At 41.5% G+C, this 23,727-nt stretch overlaps 2 protein-coding genes across 3 annotated transcripts in view; one reads left to right on the top strand and one right to left on the bottom strand.

Annotated features, from left to right (window-relative positions):
* The first annotated feature begins 2,469 nt into the window (after window positions 1-2,469).
* Window positions 2,470-9,650, top strand: hapln2 (hyaluronan and proteoglycan link protein 2). 2 transcript variants are annotated; one of them, XM_088084676.1, is made up of 6 exons: window positions 2,470-2,639; window positions 2,839-2,949; window positions 3,905-4,261; window positions 4,688-4,804; window positions 4,898-5,080; window positions 7,624-9,650. In XM_088084676.1, the coding sequence occupies exons 1-6, from the start codon at window positions 2,618-2,620 to the stop codon at window positions 7,899-7,901; spliced, it is 1,068 nt and encodes a 355-aa protein (XP_087940802.1). In that variant the 5' UTR covers window positions 2,470-2,617; the 3' UTR covers window positions 7,902-9,650. The 2 variants fall into 2 exon arrangements, with proteins under 2 accessions (XP_087940802.1, XP_042346552.1); XM_042490618.2 differs by having other exon boundaries at window positions 2,472-2,639; window positions 2,845-2,949.
* Window positions 9,651-9,777: 127 nt separating this feature from the next.
* bcan (brevican) overlaps window positions 9,778-23,727 on the bottom strand; it is a 31,888-nt gene continuing 17,938 nt past the window's right edge. Inside the window, exons 6-17 of the mRNA XM_042489814.2 lie at window positions 23,344-23,518; window positions 22,519-22,646; window positions 21,259-21,552; window positions 19,406-20,521; window positions 18,278-19,027; window positions 17,274-17,495; window positions 15,784-15,888; window positions 15,536-15,694; window positions 13,475-13,557; window positions 13,137-13,281; window positions 12,854-13,036; window positions 9,778-12,676 (exon numbers count right to left, since the gene is read on the bottom strand). Coding sequence (XP_042345748.2) covers window positions 12,543-12,676; window positions 12,854-13,036; window positions 13,137-13,281; window positions 13,475-13,557; window positions 15,536-15,694; window positions 15,784-15,888; window positions 17,274-17,495; window positions 18,278-19,027; window positions 19,406-20,521; window positions 21,259-21,552; window positions 22,519-22,646; window positions 23,344-23,518 — 3,494 coding nt within the window. The 3' untranslated portion in view covers window positions 9,778-12,542. The remainder of the gene's footprint in view (window positions 12,677-12,853; window positions 13,037-13,136; window positions 13,282-13,474; window positions 13,558-15,535; window positions 15,695-15,783; window positions 15,889-17,273; window positions 17,496-18,277; window positions 19,028-19,405; window positions 20,522-21,258; window positions 21,553-22,518; window positions 22,647-23,343; window positions 23,519-23,727) is intronic.

The following is a 23,727-nucleotide window of genomic DNA, read 5'->3' as shown; positions in this document are numbered from 1 at the left end:
GTTTTTGATCCCTCCAGAAAAGCTGATCATTGATACATTTCCACCCTGGTGTTTGGTCCTCATGTTTGACCTTTGACCTTACTTGTAAAGATGAGAGTCGGGATGAAATGCGATGCCACAGTGAGGATTCAAACAGTCCAAACAGCGAGTCCCCAGAGGATTCATACAGGCTTCATACAGCAGAGGGCAATGTTTGTACTGCTCATTCACCCAAAACTGATGGTGCTGATGACAGAGAGAGAAGACACTTGACAGTTATAATTACCAGTTGATTCCTCATAAAATTATATCATATTCATAAATTATATCACTTTTTTTACATTATTTTTAAGGAATTTTAAAGTGCTAAAGGCATTTACAGACACCAGCTCCTTCAATTTCAAGTCATTCTGCAACAAGTTCCAGACTGAGAGTGCAAAACACCCAGAAGCTCTATGAAGGTGCTACATTTTTAGTCTTTAACAAGACCAAAAGGCTGAAGGTCCATGAGCAGCTCTGCACAGTTTACCTCATAATGTGACCACAATCTGATGATTTTTATCACCTGTAATCTGCAGAGGATGCTGAATGGCAGACACTAACAGTGTCCAAAACTGACAACATCTCAACGTGTATGAGGGGACATCTCAGCCTGATGGCAGCACTGGAGAAAATGTCAAAGGGCTCACCAAAATGTACCATTTCAGCTGGAAGTTGTTATAATACAATGCCCTGGACCAAAGTGTTGGAGCAAAAAAACTGTCCAACTCTCATCAGTTACATACATATCATAACTTTAAGTGAGCCCACACTTAGGGATGGTGATTTCGACACGGAAGATGGAACTGTTTCGAACGTTTCGTCACTTTTGATCATGTCAGACCCAGACAAAAGGTTTTAAAGGACCACGGGAAATGCTGATAGATAGACAGATAAATAGACAGATAGATAGATAGATAGATAGATAGATAGATAGATAGATTGCCGTCTCCTCATGTTTTTGCAAGAAATCAAATGTTCAGGTTTCAGATGGTTAACTTTCCGTGCATGTAGACTCCTGACAATGCAAAAAGTGACTGCAGACATAGATGGATGGATAGATGGATGGACAGACGGAGCAGTGCAGAGACAGTTGGCAGTTTTCACCTCGAGGTGTTTGGGTGAATACTAATTGGAGAGCGATAAAGAGTCCCATTGATGACGGAGCACAATGGAGCAGCAACACAAGCAAAAACAGAGGAATCCCATTATTTCATCTTTTTTCCACATTGCACCGTGTTTGTGTGACCGCCGCCCGCTGTCACTGCGTGGAGACCGTGACCATCACAATGCGGCCCTTGTGCCCCGAGGGGCCACGGCGGCAGAGGAAACCAGAGCCGACACAGCTTCCTCTCCCGCCGACCCCAGAGCTCTGTGGGCACCAACAAAGATGGCTGAATGCACGCTATAGTCCTCTCTGGCAGCGGCCTTCTGGGAAAGGTTAGGAGACACAGGCAGGCTTGTTGTCCGCAGGGCTCAGTGATGGCTCATCACCGTACACACTGTATGCTGCAATATGCTGTGACAGCAGGGGCCAATATAGCACTCAGCATGGGAATGAGACATTATTGGTCAAATAGGGTCTGAAAATTACACATTAACGCCATATTTATTCTTCCCTGGTACATGTACTTTTTGGTCCTTGAATTTTCCTTCCAGAAGAAGAAATAAAAAGATTAAAAAAAAAAAAATCATTTGCGTTTGATTCAACACGTTTGTGACACACTTTGCAGGAAAAACCTCTGATTTCCCATATTAATGCCACAAACATGCAGATATTTCTGTGGACAATAGCCTGTGCTTTGATGAGTCTAAAATAATTTAAGAACATAAATGCATAAAAATGTAAGGTCAGTGGTAAGAAACTTTAAACTAAATGTGAATTTTGATCACATGTAAAGTGTAATATGATATATTAACTGTCCATGTAGTCACCTAGATTAAATATTAAAAGAATATATATAAATATAATATATAAAAAGCATTTTTTTAAAAAAAACTAAATAAAGATATAAATTAAGTGTAAACAGCTATCAACCTCTTGTTTAAATGCTCATCAGAATGCAGCCCATCTTGTTTGTAGCCTTTACCTTGTTTCCATTTTTCCACATCAAAGCTCATCAACACAACCAAGTCGAGATCTACGACCTTCAGATGTCAGATGGGCGCAACACTAAAGTAAAGTTGGGTGCAAACTGGATTCAGTCAGCTCGTAAAGATGTAGGTACCAAAAGTCTGACAAGCGTAAAACGTCCAAACCATTGCAAGCAGAACAGTTTCTGTTTCTGCAGATTTTAAATTTCAATATCAGGTTTGGAAACTGAGAAAAAGAGAGAAACAGAGACAAAGACGACATGCTGAAGCTTTCAACATCTGGAGCAGAGAGGACAACAATCCCGTTTACACACTGAGAGCACAGACGGGACCATATGACCAGAGAGAGGAGAGGAGGCGGGGGTGAGAGAGAGATGAACTGTCAGCTGAACATTCAGGGCTCTGACAGACGAGGGATGGACCGCAGCTTCTTCCCAAAGTTATGAACCATCCTGAGATTCAGACACTTTGAAAACACCGTCGTCATGTGGGACAACGCAGGAGGATGAGCCCACGTCTTCTCACAGGTTATTTTTCTTCCTTCACCTCTGCTGATTTCTCACTAAGGGTCAAAAGCTGTTTGTGACTAACATGCTGATGTGGAACAGGTGCATGAACTGTTGGATTTATTGCCAGATTCACAGTTTCTCCTCACGCTGTGTGAGCAGGTGTGTTTGGTTTTGTGCTCCAAAGACTGAATCTGGGTCTGTGCTTTTTTCTTCTGAGCTGCAGGAGCTGAAAAATCGACTCGCTTCATGATGAGCTGTGCCGCGATTCTTCTGTTTGCATGCAGCTGCTTCAGCTTGTCTGCAGCTCTGTACACCTCCAACACAGCAGGTACACTCATTCATGTCCATTACAGATACAGATACACTCCATTACAGATTTTGGCAAAACTGAAGTGATATTTTGTAAATGTGGATGAAACTCAATGTGTAGCTGACTGTGTTCCACTGATTGATGTTCTGTAACTTCTCCTCTGGTGATAACATCCCAGTAACCATGGCAATGGATGTTCAAAACATTAGCAGCTTTATTTTTATTCCAGCCACCACATTAGCTGTCATTATTTCCAATCCAGGGCCACATAGGCGTGTTATGGAGTGATGATGCAAAGGTGAGCCCCTTATACGTGGGAGCAACCACATATGAGAGATTTCTAGGAGATGATACTCCACGATTTCACAGAGGAATTGTGGATTCAAAACTTCCGGTTGATCCACTCAACTTTTGAAGAGTTATGTGATGCAATAAAACCTCTTTCAGCACCTGCTGCATCACGAGGGAGCCAGTTCCTACTGACAAGCACATAGCTATAGCATCATGTGACCTAGAAAAGACTAAAAAGGATTTCCACTGCAGTCTGGTTGCTCATCCCAACTCATCACATGTTGCCTCTTTGCAGTGGACTTCTGCGTCTACATATTCTTCTCTAGGTATCCTTCTGCTGTTGATGTTCTAGGGTGCCGCTACTGTGATGTCAACACAAGCACACGGTGGGATGACGCTGCATGTGGTTATGTTTAGACAAGCACATGGCAACTAATGCGGGGATGTCAACAAACGCACATGCTGGCACGGACGGTTAGGATTAGTGGAAGGAGGCACATGTTGAAGAAAAACATCACATTTTTTGGTTTGGTATTGCCATCAAACCAAAAGCCCTGACAAAGTGGTGCTATTTTACAAATTTTGGATGGACGGACTTGTGTAACAGGTTAACACAGAGCAAGTAAGGGAATCACTTACACTTTGTGTCACTGAAACCCTCTGGATCCTTGTTCTCTCGCAGCATCCAATAAGCTGAAGTACCTCCTCGAGCCGCCGGTGTACGCCGAGGTTGTGGCTCGAAGGGGAGAAAACGTCACCTTGCCGTGCATCTTGAGAACCAAACCCAACCATTACAAAGTGAAATGGACAAAGCTGGAGCCGGAGCAGGTGGGGCAGGAGAACATCATCATGATATCAAACGCAGTGGCCCACAAGCCATACGGCCTTCTTGGCCCGCGGGCTTCTCTCCGAAAGGCTCACACCATGGACGCCTCCCTGCAGCTCAGTCGTCTGGAGCTGGAGGACGGCGGCAGGTATCGCTGTGAGCTTGTCAACGGCATCGAGGACGAAAGTGTTGTCATTACCGTGAGGATTGAAGGTAACTGAAGCAATGCGGAGTGCAGTGTCATCTTAAAATGTTAAACTTAAGGAATGCACCACGTGTTCATGGTAATAATGATGTAAAATATGTAAGAAAATTAGTTACTAAATTAATGTCCCTACTGGTTACAGGAAAATGACAGAATAGGTTGTATATTACTGTTATCAGTTGTAGTTTTAACCTTTAGGGAGCACTTTATTATCATATACACTCCTATTGCTCTGCACACAAAATGCACAATTCAAAAATCAATCTTTAAAAAAATTATACATTAATGTGATTGTTGGTACACCCACACCGGTGCAGGATTTAATCAGGGCTTGGCGTTTATGGTTTGGAATAACATGTTTGATAAAAGACAGGATTATAGTTAACAGTATACGTGTAAGAACATAAACTCTGACAAACGGTTTCTGTCTCCAGGTGTGGTGTTCCCGTATCAGAGTAAAAGCGGCCGCTACAGATTCACTTTCCGTGAGGCTAAAGAGGCTTGCGCCGAGCAGGATGGCATGTTAGCGTCATACAGCCAGCTCTACAGAGGTAACACACTGTGCAACTGATTTAAAAACAAAAAAAAAAAAAACGTCTGCAGGTGAATCAGCTCTCTCATATCATCATGTTCTCCTCCTGCAGCGTGGACTGAGGGTCTGGACTGGTGTAACGCCGGCTGGCTCCATGATGGGAGCGTTCATTATCCCATCATTCACCCTCGACCTGCCTGTGGAGGAGAGATGCTCCCCGGCATCCGCAATTACGGAGCAAAAGACAAAAACTACGATCGTTTTGACGCTTTCTGCTTCACCTCTCAGCCGTCCGGTAAGCTTTGGGGGCTGAGGCTCCAATCAGCGTTTAGTTTAATGTACTGACAGAAAGCCTGAAAGCAAATTGGAGTTTTACTTTGTGCAAAGAAGAGTTGCTCTGGATCTTAACCTTTTGAATCCTGAACAACCTGGCCTGATTATCAAACAAAAAGACTAAATAAATAAATTAAAACAATTAAAAAACAATTAAATAGTGTTAAAAAGTATTATAATTCTGTAACATTATTTTAAATATGTAATTAAGATGATTATAAATTAGATTTTCCCTCACTTTTTAAAAATATTTTTTAAATGTACTTATTTCTTGCAGTTTGTAGAGCATTTCTTTCTGGGTTGCTCATTTCTTTTTCCATGTTTTTGAAGGAAACTGCACCAATGTGCTGAGAGGTCAAAGGTTAAAATATTTATAAACAATGTCTAAAAGCACCACAGCAGAAGAGATGTGGCTCCAGGTTTCAAAGGGTTAAAGGGTAAAAAAAGACGTTTCTAAACATCTATGAATGTCGTTAAAACTGAGTTTGAAGAGGTCAGTTGCCGGCTGGCCGTCGTCATGCAGCTGCTGCTCTGTGCTGTTTGGTTTCAGTGAGATTTCGACTTGTTTCTGCACTGAAATGGTTTTGTTTTGTTTTGTGGTGTTAATGAATGTCAACTTTGTGATGCAACAGTGCGACCTTTAGCCGCTGCAGTCTGACCTTTAGCCGCTGCAGTGTGAGCGTGGGACCGATCGTAGGCTGACAGAACAATCGGATCTGCTGGTGAGACGGGTGGGTGTGCAGCTGCAGGGACAGGACGTGAACGCAGACAGGGACTTAGAGTTCAGGGACTTTTTTCGTAGGATGAGGGTACATAAGCTAAAGGCCTCTACAGACTACATGAATTCAGCCTTATTTTGACCTGATTACATCGCTGCCAACCATGGCACAACGTTGGACCTGAATATGAACAACAAGAACGACAAACGCTCTTGTAGTGTGACATAAATCAACGTTGGGTCCAGGAGGCCCGACGACCTTAATTCGACAAGATCAGACTGTCCGAATTTTTTTTTGGCATTTTGCGTCTAGTTTAACAGCCTGACTGATGGTCAACGACACACGTCCTGATGCTAAAGAATAAGATACTGAACACTCCCTAGTGAAGAAGAAGCGACAGGGTTGGATCTAGCCATGCTGGTGCCCGAGGCATATTCTGGAAAATTAATAACACAAATTATGACAACATTGAAGTGTAACAGAGACACCGGGATTTGCACTATAAAATTGGTTGGATGTGGTGGTGGTGGTGGTGTCTGCTGCCTGACATGCAACGCCCCCCCGAAAAAAAAAAAAAAAAAGTATATATACATATATATATATATAAAAAAATAAAAGAATATATACACTATATCTACATATATAGCCTATATATCGCGTGGCACACAGCAATACTCACAGATTTGCAGCTGAGTGGGACAAAAAGGCTTTGTAGGGAAATGAGGAGCAGGTGAGCGTGGAGCAGGGAGAGCCAGGTGATGGGAACAGCAGGAAAGCGGTTTCTGGAGGGCTGATGAGCTGAGGTGGAAACAGGTTTGCAGGTGAATCAGGTTCAGGTGTCTAGGACCTGTGGTGAGGTCTGAGGGCATCTGGAGGACAGGTAGGGAATTGAAAGCCATTGAAGGGGCTGAAACGAGAGGCAGAACAACAATGTTTACATGCACAAAATATTTTGGTTTAATCTAGAAGAGACAATACTCCCACTTAGCTGTTTACACAGCCAATTAAACTGTTTCATTAATATTTCAGGTTGCATGCAGCTGTGCTGATGTCATTTTTCATGTCAAAATATGGAACGCCTGTCGCTTGTGCCTCACGTTGTTGTCATATTTGGAATTATTGGGAATATTAGTGTGCATGTAAATGTGTTCACTGACACGACCACGGCTGAGATTGTGACATGATGAAAAAGTTCATGGGAGTTTATGGGAAAACATTTGTCCACCTGCAAACTTCTGCTGTTGGAAAAATGTGCCAAATTTGTAAGAAACAGAACTTATGGGTCGTTAAGACGCTAGTGGTTCTTGCATGAAACTTCGAACTTTTGCTGTGGTTTGGCCTTTCGTTCAGACGATAACGGCGTTTTGGGGGCCTGAAGATGTAAACTTTTGAAACCGGTTTCCAGAGTGTAATTTTCTGAAAACGCCACCCCTTCTGTCGCCGTAGAAACTGGCGATGATCCCTTGAGAACGGTGACATCACAGCTGCACTTTGCACGTGTGTAGTCTTCTTCTATGGTGTGTTATTACAAAGTTACACTGCCAACATGCAGACTACAGTGTTTTCATTGTTTTTGTGGATACGCGAGGATCGTGCTAACAATGTTATCATATGAATGCAGATTTTTTTTAAAATGCAAAGGAAAGACTTTAAGGTTTTTAGCAGGGCTGCTGTCGTCTAAACGTGGCCTCAGACCACTTCTCGGTTTTTAGATGAACTGTGTGAGCTGATGAATGATGGGAAGCTTCTGATGATGTCTTTCCATAAATCTTTCCTCCTCTCACAGGCTCTGTCTACTACATTTCGGGGTCTTTCTCCTTCGAGCAGGCAGGACACGCGTGTCAGCGTCAGGGCGCCGAGCTGGCGTTGGTCGGCCAGCTTTACGCTGCCTGGCATTTCCAAAAGTACGACCAGTGTGATGGCGGCTGGCTGAGGGACGGCAGCGTACGGTTTCCCATTAACAATCCCAGGGAGCACTGCGGGGGCATCCCCGAGGCAGGGGTGCGCTCATTTGGGTTCCCCAACAAGATGACTCATCTGTACGGCGCTTATTGCTACAGGTAGCCAAAAAAAACAAAAACAAAAAAAAACCCAACCTCTATCAGTGCCTCAACAGAGCTGAAAGGCCACAATTTCACCTCACAACATTCACAGCCTGACCCACCGCGAGAAACCTCCATCTGAAACTGCAGACATTCACTGACAGCACAATTATAAGAGTTTACTTGAAATTTATCATATTTAAAACTGAATTAGTCACATTGCAGCTGTCCACAGAGGCCGTTAGATGCTGATATTTGGTTTGATTTAGGACGTGACATCAATGTTAAAGACAACATGTAATCCAAACACGAATTTAACAAACAATACTGACAACAGATGATGTTAACATTGATTGGTTTTAAATTGGATTGTTTAGTTACCAAAATCCAATGTCTCATGCCAACGTCATTTTGACGCAGATTATCAACACGTTCTCATCCCGAGTCCTCACATGTTGCCACTTTGTCAGTGGACTTCAATGTCTAAATATCACGCTCTGGGTATCCTTCTGTGTCTGCTGCTGACACTCCAGGATGCCGCAAAAATGAGAAAAAGTTAAAGCTCAGAACTTCTTCAGACCTGAAGTATTTGGACAAGGCTCGTTCCATTTGAAAACACGTTAGGTATATTTTAAACTGAGATATAAAGAGAATTTTTTTTTTCACTTTTTTCATCCCGCTTATTTTGGAGGCAGGTGACTAATGGAGAATGGAGAAGAATGGAAGTAAAACATGTTTTAAATACACAATCAGCTTAAACTAAACCTGTGATAACATACATGTTTCTTCATTGTCACTAGGAGGGTTTCCTTTACAGATTTGTGCAAAACTTAAGCGATATTTTGTAAATGTGGATAAAACACAATGTGGAGCTGACTGTGTTTCCACTGAGTGATGTTGTGTGACTTCTTCTCTGGTGATAACATCCCAGTTGCCATAGTGATGGATGTTCAAAACATTAGCAGCTTTATTTCTATTGCAGCCACCACACTAGCCGTCATTATTTCCAATCAAAGGCCACATAGGCGTGTTATGGAGCCATAATGGAGCCCTTTATATGTGGGAGCGGCTGCGTACGAGAGATTTCTGGGAGCTGATAGTCTACGATTTCACAGAGGAATTGTGGATTCAAAACTTCCACATGATCTGCTCAACTTTTGAAGAGTAGTGCGATGCAATAATAATAATAACAGCTCTTGTAGCTTCTGCTGCATCATGCCCGAGCTTTTATAAAAGCCAAAAAAGAGTTTACATAACAGTTTTGCCAGATATGGCTTTTTTTGAATCGCCTGAAATACCACCTCATGTGAGCATAAAAAAATTCATGCAATAAATGGGAGGTTGTTGTGTGTGTTTTTTTTTTAAATGACATGATGCAGTTTTAACTTGTGCAATTTGAGAGTTAATGGAAACCCGCCTGGTAATACTGCATCACCAGGATAATAAAGTGAAAAGCTCTTGCAGCTGCTTATGAAGGTCCAGCTGACAGATATTTGGTGTATTTTTTCAATATGCCGAATTTGAGGGTTAATAGAAACCCACCTAATGAAGGTAAAGGCAAGTTCAAATGTGAAATTTGGGGTCTAATACTTTGCCTGCCAGCGTGTCCATTCAACACCAGACTGCACGGCTTCGTGTGAGCTCACTCAAAGACGCTAAAACTCTGAACTGTAAATAACACCGTTGGTTACTGTAAGGATGAGCTTGATTATCTGTAAATTAATTACATGTAATATAATTTATTAAATAAACGTGTCCTCATGTCAGCGTATTGATTTGTTGTAAATAATTGTCCATCATTTTTAAACTGCTTAAATATGCTGCGAGGTGACAAAAACACCGACGCAAAGTCAAATCAGATAAAACATTATATGTTAATAAGGCCAGGAGCCGTGTGATTATGATATATATTACAAATAGATTTTTATGAATATTTTAATGTTAATTTTATACAGTCAAATCAACAAAAAAAAAACCAGTGAAAATTCAAACTACATTTTAAAAATGACACTGTATTTCTTCTTTCTCATTGGATCCACTATTACTAGATTAACTCTACATGTGCATTTATCTATTATGTGCTCGTTAGATTAACAATTAACATCACCTGCATTGTTACTGTTACAGTGTCTATTACAGCACTTCTAGAAAAGATACAGTCGATGAGACATTGTTTGTTCTGATCCCCGAAGAACAGCCGTCAGCTCAGAGCCAGTAAAAAGTCACCGATACATTTCAAATTAAACTCTGTGACCAGGAGGCTGAATGCCAAAAACACTTTTGGCCAAATACAGATACAGTTCATCTTAAAAAAACCAAAAAACCCAAAAGACAGACACACCTGAAGAAAAGCACAAGAGGACGAGCCTCGAGTGCAGTCGTATGCACAGATGATATCTTGTTTATTTCCTTGTCAAAACTTTCTCTCCTTACAATAAAAATGATTTTAAAAAGACCTGGAAAGGACGCAGCCTATTTTATCTCCTTAAATTAAACACTGGTTAAATTTTCAGCCCATCTGCGGTTTTGAGACAACAATAATTTTCTGCTCTACATTGACCCTTTGAAACAAAATTCGATTTCTTTCAAAAAAAAAAAGAGAATGATAAAATAAGTAAAAAAAAAAAAAAATTGGCAAGAAAATTACATATGTTATGTATTTGTTCTACATATTTTTTCTGACATAATTTCAAATACAAAAATATTATAATTAGAAATCTAATTCTCTGTGCATTTTCCCTACTTTTCTAGGGGGGATAATTTCCAAAGAATCCCCCCTCTTCTTTACAACTCATTTTTAAATGATTTTCTTCTCACCTTTTACTAATTTAACTAATTGCAATTTGCGGTTCATTCTTCTCATTCTCATGCTTTTTTTCTCCTACACAAGTGAAAAATGTATGTATTTCTTATGTATAAATGAAAGAAATACATACATTTTTTGTGACATAATTTCAAAAAATAAAAAATAATAAAATTATAAATACTATCTGTGCATTTTTCTATTTTTGACAAGAAAATCACTTAATTATTTGTAAAAAAAAAAAAGAGGCGGGATTCTTAGAAAATTATGGTCATTGCTGTTTTTTCCCCTTAACAAGTAAATGACCTAAAAATGTGCCGAAAATGTATGTATTCATTTTATATGTATTTTCTAACATAGTTTGAAAAAAAAAAAAAAAAAATATATATATATATATATATATATATAGCCTTTTTCCCCACTATATTTTAAAAAGAAATCAAACCAATTTTCTCGGGTTTCAGAAGGTCAAATAGCTTGTGAAAGGTGTCAGAAGGCAGAAGACGGATGTTAATTTAAGTTTCAAAGAGTTCGAACTGTAAAGACACACCTGATAAAACTCTTTTTACACACAGCGGCACTGCAGGCCGAGAAGAAAGCGTTCACTCACGTTCACTGAGAGCTTCACTCTGATTGCTCACGTTGACGTCAGGTGTGCTCACTGATCGGTGGCAGGACTCTCCTCCACACACAGGTGACTCATTCAGGGCCAAATGAAAGCTTTGCCCCTGCAGTATGAGATATTCACACCCCATTTCCACCTGGTGCTAAAATATGATCTGTGCATGGATGTATTTTCCAAATAAGGAAAAAAAAAGTTAATTTAAGTGTAAATCTTCCTTCATAATGTGCAAAATCCAGATAACTGCAACACACTTAACATATGGTGTGTTAACACTGGGCCTCATTCATCAACCGTTCTTAAGAATAAATTTGTTCTTAAAACCCACCGTCGCAGTTTTCACAAAGATTCTGACATTTAGCAATAATTTGAACATTTGGGAGAATCTACACGCACAAAAGAGCACTCTCACATACATTTTGAGCTGACATGTTGGTGAGTTACAAACGTTTCAATGTAACGTAACCATAAATTTCAGAAACATTCAATACCAACATTTTTTCTGGCGATTCTGTTATTTAAATTATACATAATCTATGAGGTGGAGGTTTTTTTTCTGCAGTGGATTGAATGCATCTGAGGCTTGACGCACATAAAAGAAACTGCAGGATTTTCCTAAAAAACAAGGACTCATGCTGCAGTAATCCCTCTCAGATATGCTGCACTCTCAGTGTGTGGTGGTGTATTTATCTGCACAGACTCTTTTCTTATTTTGTGTGTTTGGGACGTTCCTGCACACAGCGCAAAAGTGACGTCGGGATTTTACAAAAAAAGGCAAAGGCTCACTGACGAGCACTGAGCACGGAGAAGAGATGAAGTTAGCTTTCTGAAGTATCGGCTTGTCAGTAACGAAAAATCTGAATGTCTGAATGTCTGACGCTAAAAACAAAGAAATGAAGAAACAGGATGGATGCATGCTCAATCAAAGCACGTCTGGATTTAAAAATCATCTGTTTGGCGTTTTGAGCAGTGTGGAGGATCATCTGCTGTCTCTGAGGACGACTGTTTCATTCGGCGACACGTTTCTGTTGTTTAATGAGGCCAAAGTTTCCTAAAGTTTCCATCAGTGTTTGGATGACAAGTTTTCCAGATTTTCTGTGGCTGTAAGAGCTGCGGCCTCTTATATGACTTGAATTTGAACGATCAGATTCGTAGTTTAAGATAAACTGGACTGAGAGTCTCTGAAAACGGGAGGTGATAATGTTTTTTGTTGTTTTTTAAAAAAAGGCTGGATGGCTTCAGACGTTCCAGTTAATGTCCCAGAACAGCGGCGCTGCTTTCTCTGTGGCCGATCCCGTCACCTCCACGGCCTCCGCCGCCGCCGCACGCTGAGAGGGGAGTGATGTCACCACGTCCTCCTCTATCGAATGTGCTGGAGGTTTGGAGACAAACAGAAAAATAAAGTTAAAAAATAAAGCCTCAGAGTTTGATGGCTCAACAGTTGATGGTTCAAAGTCTGATTGATTGACTGACTGATTGATTGATTGATTGATTGATTGATTGATTAAATACCTCGAGCTGATGAAGCTCCACCAGTTGACTGACTTACTTGGGAGGCAGGTGATCAGCGGCTCTTCCCACTGGCCGCCGGGGAGACATCTGATGACAGGATTCAGTTTCTGCACTAAACCCTCCTCGCAGTAGTACCGCACCTTGCTGTTGGTCTCGTAGCGCAAATGTTTCTTCCCGAACACCTTAGCGTACGGGACTTTAGGCGGCTCGCCACAGGAGGCTGGTGGATGGGAAAATAAAAACAAAAACAGGCAAAACACTCAGATCGGTACGCCGCGGTGCGATTTCAAAATGAAAATGGGAGGAGCAGGGGAACTCACAGATGCCCTTCTTGCAGGTGTAGGACAGGTGGTAGTTACACGGCACGTCGCTCCAGCGGCCGCCGTCGTGCCACACCATCACTGCGCAGTCCTCGCCTGACAGGAAGTAGCTGTCAGGCTGACCTTTGAACCAGTTCTCGTACAGCTGAGCAGATTAAAACCAGGAAAATTAAATAGGAACATAGGTACATATCCCAGGCATTTTGAATAAAAATCAAGCACTGAGGATGGACTTGTGTTTTTAATTTTGGCTTAGATGAGGAACACGCACCTCTCCATGAGGACACGCTGGTCAAACACACAAAGTTACAAAGTTACGGACACTTGGTAAAACTCACCAGAGGGTTCCCATCCGACCAGCGGAAGTCTCCCTCGATGGTCCTGTCGTTCAGTCCGATCCACTGATATTCTCTGTATTTATCTGAAAATAAAAAAGATGTGAGTTGAGAGAACATGAGAGGGCTCACAGGACATTTAAGTCACTTCACCTTTCTACATCACACGCCACAAAATTCGACACAATAAAATACCCAAACGACTTCTGTTGACAGATGCTACGATGTTTAAGGGTAATTTTACACTTGGGAGGTCAAAACTTTTTTGGCGTAATGTGCAACACGAGTAATGATGTTTTCTATTCCATGAATGGTTTTCTTAAGCACCATGAGACCAACAGCATGTGTTTGTATTTCAGATATTCTCTTTACTCTGACTGAGCAGCAGACTAAGTGAGCCAAATTTAAGCCCCGTTCATGAAGCCACTTAAATGTTCTAGTTTAACTGGTCTGCATTAAGACCTTCTCCTGGCTTGAAACCAATCCAATATTGTTTAGTTTCAGGTGATTATAAATTAATGTTAACATAGTTAGGAATATTACCAGTCATACTTTTTTGTCAATAAATCTCTCAAATCCTTCACACTGCTCCTTTAGACTAAAGTCTTTGCCCCCCACAGGTTTTATGGAGAAGAAATGAAGCAAACGACAACTAAATCTGATCAGAGACCTGCAGGTGCTTTAACGCTGCAGCACATATCTACTGTCAGCAGGTGCACGACCATAAAAAAAAGAAATAAAAAAAAAATCACAGTAATCTTGAATTTACTCCTGAAGTTGAAGGAAAGTTTGTGTATAAAGAGATCAAGACTGAAATTATAGGCTAAGAGGGAATTCTAATTGTCCAGACAGGATGAAATAAAAGCATCAATAATCAGAATTATCTCAGTTTGAGAGGTGGATAACCACCTAAAGTCAAAACTGTAATATTTCTGCAAGATACTGGATAAAATATACTGTCTTTGAACAATTATTCTGGTGTTTTGTTGACGTTTTTTGTTTGAGGCCCAAAATGATCAGATAAAGACTTTGGTCATACAACAGTACTCTTAAAATTCCTCTGAAGTGAACTGCTTTTGTAAAGACGACTCTTTACACAGTGTGTGTATCAGTCTGATGTTTCCATGGTAACCACCAGCAGCATAAAAAACAATCTCTGGAGGAATGTGAGATAAATATCTCAGTTCCTCGTTGGCAGACGAAATACAGACACCAACTTCAAGGCTTCAACAAGAAGGGAGACGCTGACGGTGGATGTTTTGTCTCGTCTGAGAAACTTGCAATTAAAACAAACTCATGATTTTGGATTTTTAAAGAGTCTGACTCTGACGAATGAAAAGACGACAGATTAGTTTCATATCTGCTGCCAGAAATATATCCACCCCTGTGGGAGTGTCAATTAGCCTGAAAATCTGCACCCAATGATCTACTGATGTTTAAAGATGCCGTTCTCCACAGGCTGCAACAGTTTGCATGAGGGCAGAATTCAAAATGCTTCAAAATTCAGTTCAACATTTTGATTCACTTTAGACTAAGTTTTTGATAAATCAAACATCTTTGTCGATGGTTTGTGTCGGACCGTCTGAAGGTTCTCTGCAGCAAGTTTGGTGTCAATCAGGGTTGGAAATTAGCACCAGTCACCAGCCAAATGCTGGTAAAATATGTAAGTGGCTGCTAGATTTGCTTCACTCATTAGCCAAAAAGACAAAAAACACACAAAAAAACAATAACAATCTATTGAGTGGCTGGTAGATTTTGGAATGCACCAACCACAGTGGCAAGTGGACAAAAAAAGTTAATTTACAACTGTGCTGTTGTTAACTGAGCAAAAAATGTTTAGGTTCAATTAGTTTTATAGTTTTATAGTTTTGGATAAAAACAGAGTGATGGACTTCATAATTGTAACACAGTAAAGTGTACAAAGGTACTGTGATATTATCACATCGTATTGATTTCCAGCCCTCTTTGAACACACATCACATAAACACATTGACTTGCAAACCAGCAAAGAGTTTTGTTTGCCTCCAGATTTCTGCAGTTTTCTTTGGGTGTTTGATGTTTTACCGTTGATGTAGTCCTGCTCCTCGGGGGTCATGACGGACAGCAGGTGTCCTCCACACATGCGGCAGTGCTGCTCGGCCGCCTCCCAGCTCTGCCTCTTGGCAAAGTGACGATAACAGAAGCTCTGAAACTTCTCCCAGCCGGGCTCGCACACCTCCACGTCTGCACACACGACCAGAAACCAGAGTTTAGTCGAGTATAAAATCAGCACCAACTTCTTCTGGAAATAACAAAGAGAGATGATACTGAACCCGTCTGGCACAAGTCTCCTCCGTATCCGGGCAAGCAAAGACACCGTGCCGATTCGCCGTCCACACAAGTGCCGCCGTTCAGACACGGGTTCTCCAGGCAGGAGTCTGCAGCCGTGTGGAGAGAATGGTGATCATTTACAGAGCTTTTTATTCATTATTCCGCATCGCTGATATTCAAATTGATCTCTCAAAATAATATTATTTTAGAGGAAACCGAAGATAGCTGAAGATAGCTCATAAAACAAGTTCTATTTTTTATTTATTTATCATGAATCTTATACTTTGTGCCAGATTTAGCAGCTTTTCTATCTGAATTAAAGTTATATTCCACACTGAATTAACACTTATTTCAATTTGCTGCTGAACACACTCAGAGAGGAATTTTTTTTACTGTCTCACTTATATTCAATCTTTAACATTTTTAAAACTTTGAATTCTGCTGCTTTCCGGTGCCTTTCACAAGCATTTAACCCTTTAAACCTTGATTTCTTCAAAAAATATGAAAAAAAGGCAATGAGAAACTTGGTAAAACTGCAAGAAATAAGTAAACTTACAGAATTATTATTTTTTTAAAGCTAGGGGGAAAAGACAAAAGCTAGGTAAAAAATATATTTATTATGATATAATGATCATACATTACATGTTTAAAATTATGTTACACCATTATTATAATTATAACTTTTTCTGAGTCATTTTTGTCATTTTTTCAATAAAATATTTAAAATCATTTTACAGAATTATTATAATTATACCTTTTTTGTTTGTTGTTGTTTTTACTTTTAAAAAAAATAATTTTCAGAATTTTTCTTGTACTTTTTTGTTAATTTTTTTAAATATTTTTTGGGTTTAATTCTTCTTAAATTGCTCATTGCCCTGTTCCCCTGTTTTCGAAAGAAATCTCAGGGTTTCACAGGATTCATTTTAAATTAAATTTCCCTTCCTGGAGACACCAGCAGAGGGAGATGTTACATCAGGTTTGAGGTCGTTTCTTGTCTTTTTTGTTCTCATTTTGCTTTGTTCTCTTTGGGTCCAAACAGCTGTGTTTGTTGTCTCCATGTCCTACAGACTATTTTTTTTTTTTTACTGCTTTATGGTTGATCTTATTTTCTGTGCTTTTATTCTCAATGTTTTTTTTTTTTTACTATTGTCCCATGAAAAGCAGCCTTTCTGGCCAACTGTAGTACATTATAGAAATGTTATTTATATGCAAACAAAAAAAGAAAAGTAAGGAAAGAAAGCAAGAAAGCAAAAGTAAAGAGCAGAAGAGTAAAGTAAAGAAAAGTAAAGTTTGTTATATTGCAAATTCTAAATACAGATGGAGAGATCTTAATTTGTATTGTAAATACATATCGGGTACAAATATTGGTTATCAGTGTCTTTAACTACTAATCATTGGTAAGACCAATAATTTACCTAATTACCCTAATTTAAATCCCCCTCTTCTGTAACAGTGAGGATCTTCCTGCTGTGTTTTAGTCTGTGTGTGGTACCTGACGTGGCTCCTGGTCTCACAGCAGACACTTTGGCCGCCGGCAGCGAGGCCGCCAGCGCCGGATACTGTGGGAACACGGTGGGAGCCATGACGGTCACGTCGCTGCTGTCGGCGGTGACAGTCGGACCCCTGGCTCCCTCTTCGTCCGGACGCCATGTGCAAACTTTAACTTGAGGCTCGTCAGTGCTGCTCTCCCCCTCAGCTCGCTCCAAAACGTGCTCTGTTCAGACAGTTTATCATCAAAACGTTATGTTTTTATCCCCTTAGAGACTTTTTGGGGCATTTTTCATTCTTAATTTCTATGATCATTTTGTCTGTGTTCATGCACATGTCATGAATTTAGTCCAGATTGTGTATTTGAGTACAATCAGTGAATTTCCAGCTCAGCTCCTACAATAAGTCTAAAGTACACCGTGGAAACCAAATAGTTACATTCAGACTGTTAAGGTCAAAAAATGCTCCATTGAAACCCATTCAAACTGACATTTTTGATCCCACAGCCATCAAAGCAGAAAAACGTGACTTGTATTAATTCTGGGTGTCATTCTGGGCTTTTGACTTGGAATTTGTCATTTTGACTATTTTCCACCTGACGATGTAATTTTGATCATATTTGGCACATGGAGAAAATACATGCTGTTTCCACTCAGTGTACTGTCACAATCAATGTTTCTGATCATCACTGACATATCCCAGACTGTGGTAATAAACAAAATCTATTTTGTATGAAGCATATTGAAAATAATTAATTTGTGAATTATTTTTTCATCTAAAACATACTTGGCAACATGAAAAAAAAACAACCTTGCAATCGAAGGGAAAAAATTCTGAAATGTAATGAATATTTGTTATTTATGATTATGACTGATGTTCGTTTAAAAAATAAACTCAATGAAAGCAGAAAATCATATAAATGTACAATATTTTTTAAGGCTTGATTTTGTGCACGGAGCGATACGAGTGTGTGTGATATCAAAGCGGGCCCTAAAGGGTTAATCTCACCATTGATGTTGCTGGTGGTGATCTCGGTCTCGTGCTCACTGGAGGCGTCCTCAGTGTCCTCGGTGGCGGGCGGCTCGGCGCTGGACTCCCACTCAGAGCGAGACTCCTGCGGCGTGGAGGAGGACGGCTGCGGCTCCCAGCCCGCTGAGAGCGTCAGATGAGGGATCAGAGTGATTTTTATGTCTGACGGAGGAGGAGCGTCAGTGGCGTCTTCATCGCCGCTTCCCTCAGACGCGCGGTTGTCTGAGAGAGCTGGGTTTGTCAGCAGGAGATGTGACGTGACCTCTGAGCTTTCTCCTGACGCCTCACCTGATCCCTCTCTGACTTCTCGCTCCGGATCGCCGTCTGTGAGATTTTGGGTGGTGCTGAGAAACACCTCTGAGTTTTTTTCGCCTAAAACCTCCTGCTCTAGTTTGTCCTGGATGTCCTCTGCCACAGGTGACGTGTTGCTCTCAGGTATGAAGGTGATAATCTCCGGGGAGCTGGCCTCGACCTCCACCGAGGGCGGGGACAGGGTAACAGGTACGGGTGATGTCATCAGAGTGACGAGATCGCTGTCGAGGACCGGAGCGTTCACGCTGGAGTCTTCTGTGGCCGTGATGACGTCTACAGTGGGGGGTTCTGATGAGTGGACGTGTCCGCTCTGGTCAGTCGGATCATCTGAGGTGCCGTCGGCGTCCTCGTCATCGTCGTGGACTGAGATGGACGACTCCGCGGTCACACGTGGAGGCTCTGAGGTGTGATCATCAACTGTCAAGAAAAGGGGTCATCTGAAGTGATGTGTTAAAAATTTGATGGCAATTTTTTTTCTTTAAACATTTGTGGCAATATTTTTTCATCCTTTAAATTCTTTTGGTGATTTTGAAAAACTATTGACAATATAATTTCTTTAAAACTTTTTGGCATTTTTTAAAAAACAGTTTTGTTGATTTTTTTTCTTAAAATCTTGGGCATTTTTATTTTTTCTTCTGTAATGTTTTGGCTTTTTTGATCACTTTTGTTTTCTTTTAAAATAGTTGGTGATTTTTAAAGGGGGGTTGGTGGGTGCATTAACATTCAGGGCTGAAGCTTGGACACTAAAATAACTTTGATATAACCTCCTAAATTTGTTATTGTCTTTACTCTCACCTGAGTCAGGTGTGGGGACCTGCTCAGAGGTAGCAGAGGTGTCCACACCAACCGAACTGTGAGTCTCAGAGTTTGGCGTCTCCGCGCTCTCCTCTCCGGACTCCTCTCCTGTCAGGAGGCTCTCAGGTGTCCTGGGATCAAACGATGGCGGCAGCGTGTTGGAGTGAACGTCTGTGTCCTCGCTGTGGGGTGAAGAGGTCACCGCTAACGTCTCCTCTGCGGAGGCGGCGCTGGTCTCCTCTGGCAGCCCTGAAACATCAGAGGAGGTGCTGGCAGAGACGAGCTCGGCCTCAGACAAGACATCCAGGTGGACGTCTAGAGTGTGGTCCTCCTGAAGGACGGGAAGGTCGCCGTTCTGTGGGAGCACCGCGGAGCTGCTGAGGAGCTCATCGACGTCAGCTGCGGATGTTGCAGCTGGAACGTCGGAGCTCTCAGTCACAGAAATAAGAAGCTCTGAGGGCCCTGTGCTTTCTGAGGGCCCCGTGCTTTCCGAGGGTCCTGTGCTCTCTGAGGGTCCCGTGCTTTCTGAGGGTCCCGTGCTCTCTGAGGGTCCCATGCTCTCTGAGGGTCCCATGCTCTCCGAGGGTCCAGCGCTCTCCAAGGGCCCCGCGCTCTCTGAGGGAGCCGTCACACCAGCTGAGGGGACAGACGAGTCCTCAGCAGCCTGCAGAGAAACTGTTGGAAGCGTGTTGGACTCGTCATGATGTGCGTTGTCTTTGGGTGCTGGCTGATGGGACTCCGGGTGGCTCTCCTTCTCTATCACCTCCCACGTGTCCTCTGTGGACTCCTGGTGCTCAGGTGAAGGAGGGACAGACTGATGAATGTCCACCTGGTCATAACCAAACGTTGGAGCCCGCACCGGGCCCTGCTTCACAGGGTTGGCCGTCAGGGCATGTTGGATCTCTTCGCCCCCCTTCGTCGTCACCTCCTCCTCCTCCTCCTCCTCCTCCTTGTCCTCCTTGGCCGTCACCTCCTCCTCCTCCTCCTTGGCCGTCACCTCCTCCTCCTCCTCCTCCTCCTCTGCAGGATTAGTTAAGAAAACAATGTCCTGGCCAATGTCCTCCGGCTCTGTGGCCAGAAAATCCTGAGGAGATTCTGTGTAGGGGCCATTATCGCCTGGAATAAAGAGCAGAATTAGAAAAATGTTATTCATACAGTCCAGGATTTGATTGGACCGGTTCCTAATGCCACGACGGGAAAAACCTGGTGGAGAATTTAGCAAGAAAGCTCATTTGCATGTTAGAAAGAAGAAATGGCCTAAGTGATCTTCATCATAACAGTTAGAGGGTCATTTCAATATTTCATCAAATGCATTTCCTCATGTTTTTGTGTCAAAGTGACTAACTGGAAAAGGAACTTAAAAAAATGGTTCCAGTTCTGAGAGACAGAGAGAGCTGGAGCAGTGACACAGTTTATGCCATCAATTTACGCCCATTAAAAGTGCTTTTTTTTGTCAGTGATAGACTCCGATTGGTATGGCATCAGTAACTTTTCAACTTCATTCTCAATTTGTTGTTGTTGTTTTTTTTAATTTCCTAATTTTGTTTTGCCTCAGATTGGAAAAAATGTTTTCCTTGCAAAAAAATTCAATTTTTTTTTGCAATTTTTTTCTTTTCTCGCAAAACCCCAATTTTCTCCCTCCCAAAAAAAATTCTTGCAATTTTTTTTCTCACCAATTTTTTTTTTATTATTTCAAACATGAAACTTTTTTTTTTTTCATCTGTGAAAATGTTTTTTTCTCACTTGCCCTTCAGGGCTTCCATACAAACAGGCTGCAATATAACTACTTGGATCATGTTCACACTGTAAATAAATAAAACAATAATAAATAAACCTGGTCGCTGTTCTCTTACTTCTGAAGCAGTAGACGTCGTGTCTGGTGTGGGCCTCGGGGAAGCCCGTCTGGTTGCTGTAACGGTAAACCGTTCTGACGCCAGGCTCGCCGCCCCCGCAGCGCTCTCTGGGGGTGACGATGGGGTAGCGCACGCTCCCATCCGCCAGCCAGCCAGGACTGCAGAGGTTCAGTCCGTCGTTCCAGGCCGCGTACAGCTGAGCCGTGGTGACCAGCTCGGCGCCATGACTCAGACAGTATGCCTTGGCCTCCCAGAAGGTGAAACGCTGGGGGGCGGAGCCATGGAACACCTCACCTGTACACCAGGAGACAGGTGTGTCAGCTTCTGATGATCTTTTCTCAGTGACTTCGCTGTGGGTTTTTGAGTGGAGCGTCATCAAATGATTGAAATCAAGAGCAATAAATGATTATACGCTTTTTATAGATATATCTTTATTCTTATTTTGGTAGTTTGGGTCATTATTTCTCTTTTTTCCTTTATTTCACTCACTAGTTTTATTGTTGTGATCGAGAAACGAATCAGTGTCAGTGAGAAGGTTGTAAACAAATACATGGCCAAAAGTATGTAGACAACATTAAAACCATGTCTGTGTGTATTTGTGTTCCACTTTCCATTTGCTGCATGTAGATGCGGCGGACTGTAGGTCGTCAAATCCTCGCTGCTTTTTGCTATATTATTCTATTTTTTTGACTCCTTGGACCCTTCTGCTGAAGCACAACTTTTCAAATGATAATAGGATCAATAAGAAAGTTTTTCTTTGGAGTAAAGTGCAGAATTCTCCATGAGCTGCAGAGCTTCATGCTGTCTTTGAAGAAGATGAAGTACAGTACATTTATTAGAAATAATTTACCGTGCAGAGTGAGAACAATAAGAGAGAAGTTATTTGCTGCATTTGAAGAAAAATGGTTAAATGACATCTTGTCAAAACCCAAATTATGAACATAGATTCAAATCCTAATTATGTCACTGAATTTTATGTTAAAGCAAACTTAACAAGAAGTCAAAGATCTTTAGTTGCTCAGTTCAGAAAAGTAATGCAATGAATTAAGAGCACCTTTGATGAATGAAACAAATGCTCAAAACCCTGAAATGAACAAATAATGTAAATTATTAATAACAAAGAAATGTTCATGCTGGTAGGTGGCTGTCAGGGCAGTTACGGCACGGCAGTGTGAAAGCAGCTTAACTGAAGAGAATCTGCAAAATTACAAAAAAGTGGAAAAATAAGGTACATTTTAAGAATTCCTTTTGTTATCGTACCATTGATATTCTCCACGTAGCAGTAGACGTCATATAGCTCATCAGGCTCTAACAGGCCGTAGTTCCTCACCCCTGGCAGGCCGTCCATGTCCCCAAAACAGCCCTCTCTGGGCGTGTGGATGGGATATCTGCGGAGGGAAATGTTGCAGTCAAACTCCTCTTCTTTCATGATGGCTGCACTCCAAACATCACGCTCAGCTGCTCTCTGAGCGCTGAGGTATGAAGAAATGTTTAGTTTTAGATCAGACGAGAGCCTCTCAGCTGCTGGATGATCAAACGTGAGCTGACTGAGAGGTCCGCTATCAAACATGCGACCTGACAGACCTGTACGCTGGACGCTCCCTCAGACACACAGACAGCGGTGCGTCAATGTTATGTGTACTGGTTGTTCATTTATTTATTCTATTTTTAATTATTATTCTTTCTAAAATATTATTGGTACACATATATATAGTTTTCATGAGTTACATGTAAGTAAGGAAGAATATGTAGATTTATTAGTTAATGAATAATGGAGGGGGAGTCAAATAGGTTTATACTTCGTCTCACTCCTTTTCGAACATTAGATTTGACAGTTTTTTTGTTTGTTTGTTTGTTTGTTTTTTATGCACTATTCTTTTGTTGATTTGTGTGTTTATGGTCTTGGGGAAAAAAGGTACATATTTGAAATAAAAATTTAAATCAATCAGGTCTGTGTTGTTTTCGTCAGACTGCATGAAGGATTGAGGGCTGTTTACAAAAACACGCTCAACACCTGAGACACAAAATGCTGAAGAGGCCCGTTGATCTGGTGAGGCGTGTCCTGTGTGACATCAGAGCGCTCACCTGACTGAGTGGTCCGACAGCCAGCCGGCGTCACACTGCTCGTACCCGCTGTGGTAGGCGGCCAGCAGCTGCTCCGGAGTTGCGATTTCAGCCCCGATCTCCTCGCAGGCCTCTCTGGCCCGCTCAAAGGTGAAGGCATAGCGGCTGGATGCATCTCGGTAATGGAACACCACCCCTGTAATAATCAAAAAACAAAAAACAGCTTTGGGATGCTGTCATGTTTTATGTGTTCATGTTAGAGGCAGAGCAACCAGCAGGATGCAGGAAAAGTTCTGTTTAGAAATTATGCAAATTTCTGAAAATTTTGGAAAATATAATGTATTAATGAACCACTTTTATGTAAATATTTTTAAGAGGCCAAGATAATATATTAAAAGGTCTCAA

Source organism: Plectropomus leopardus, chromosome 11, assembly GCF_026936395.1.
Source record: "Plectropomus leopardus strain MGB_pleo_1.0 chromosome 11, ASM2693639v1, whole genome shotgun sequence".
Taxonomy (NCBI): domain Eukaryota; kingdom Metazoa; phylum Chordata; class Actinopteri; order Perciformes; family Serranidae; genus Plectropomus; species Plectropomus leopardus.
Note: the sequence above shows the minus strand (reverse complement) of the source record. Positions and strands in the feature narration are given on the sequence as shown.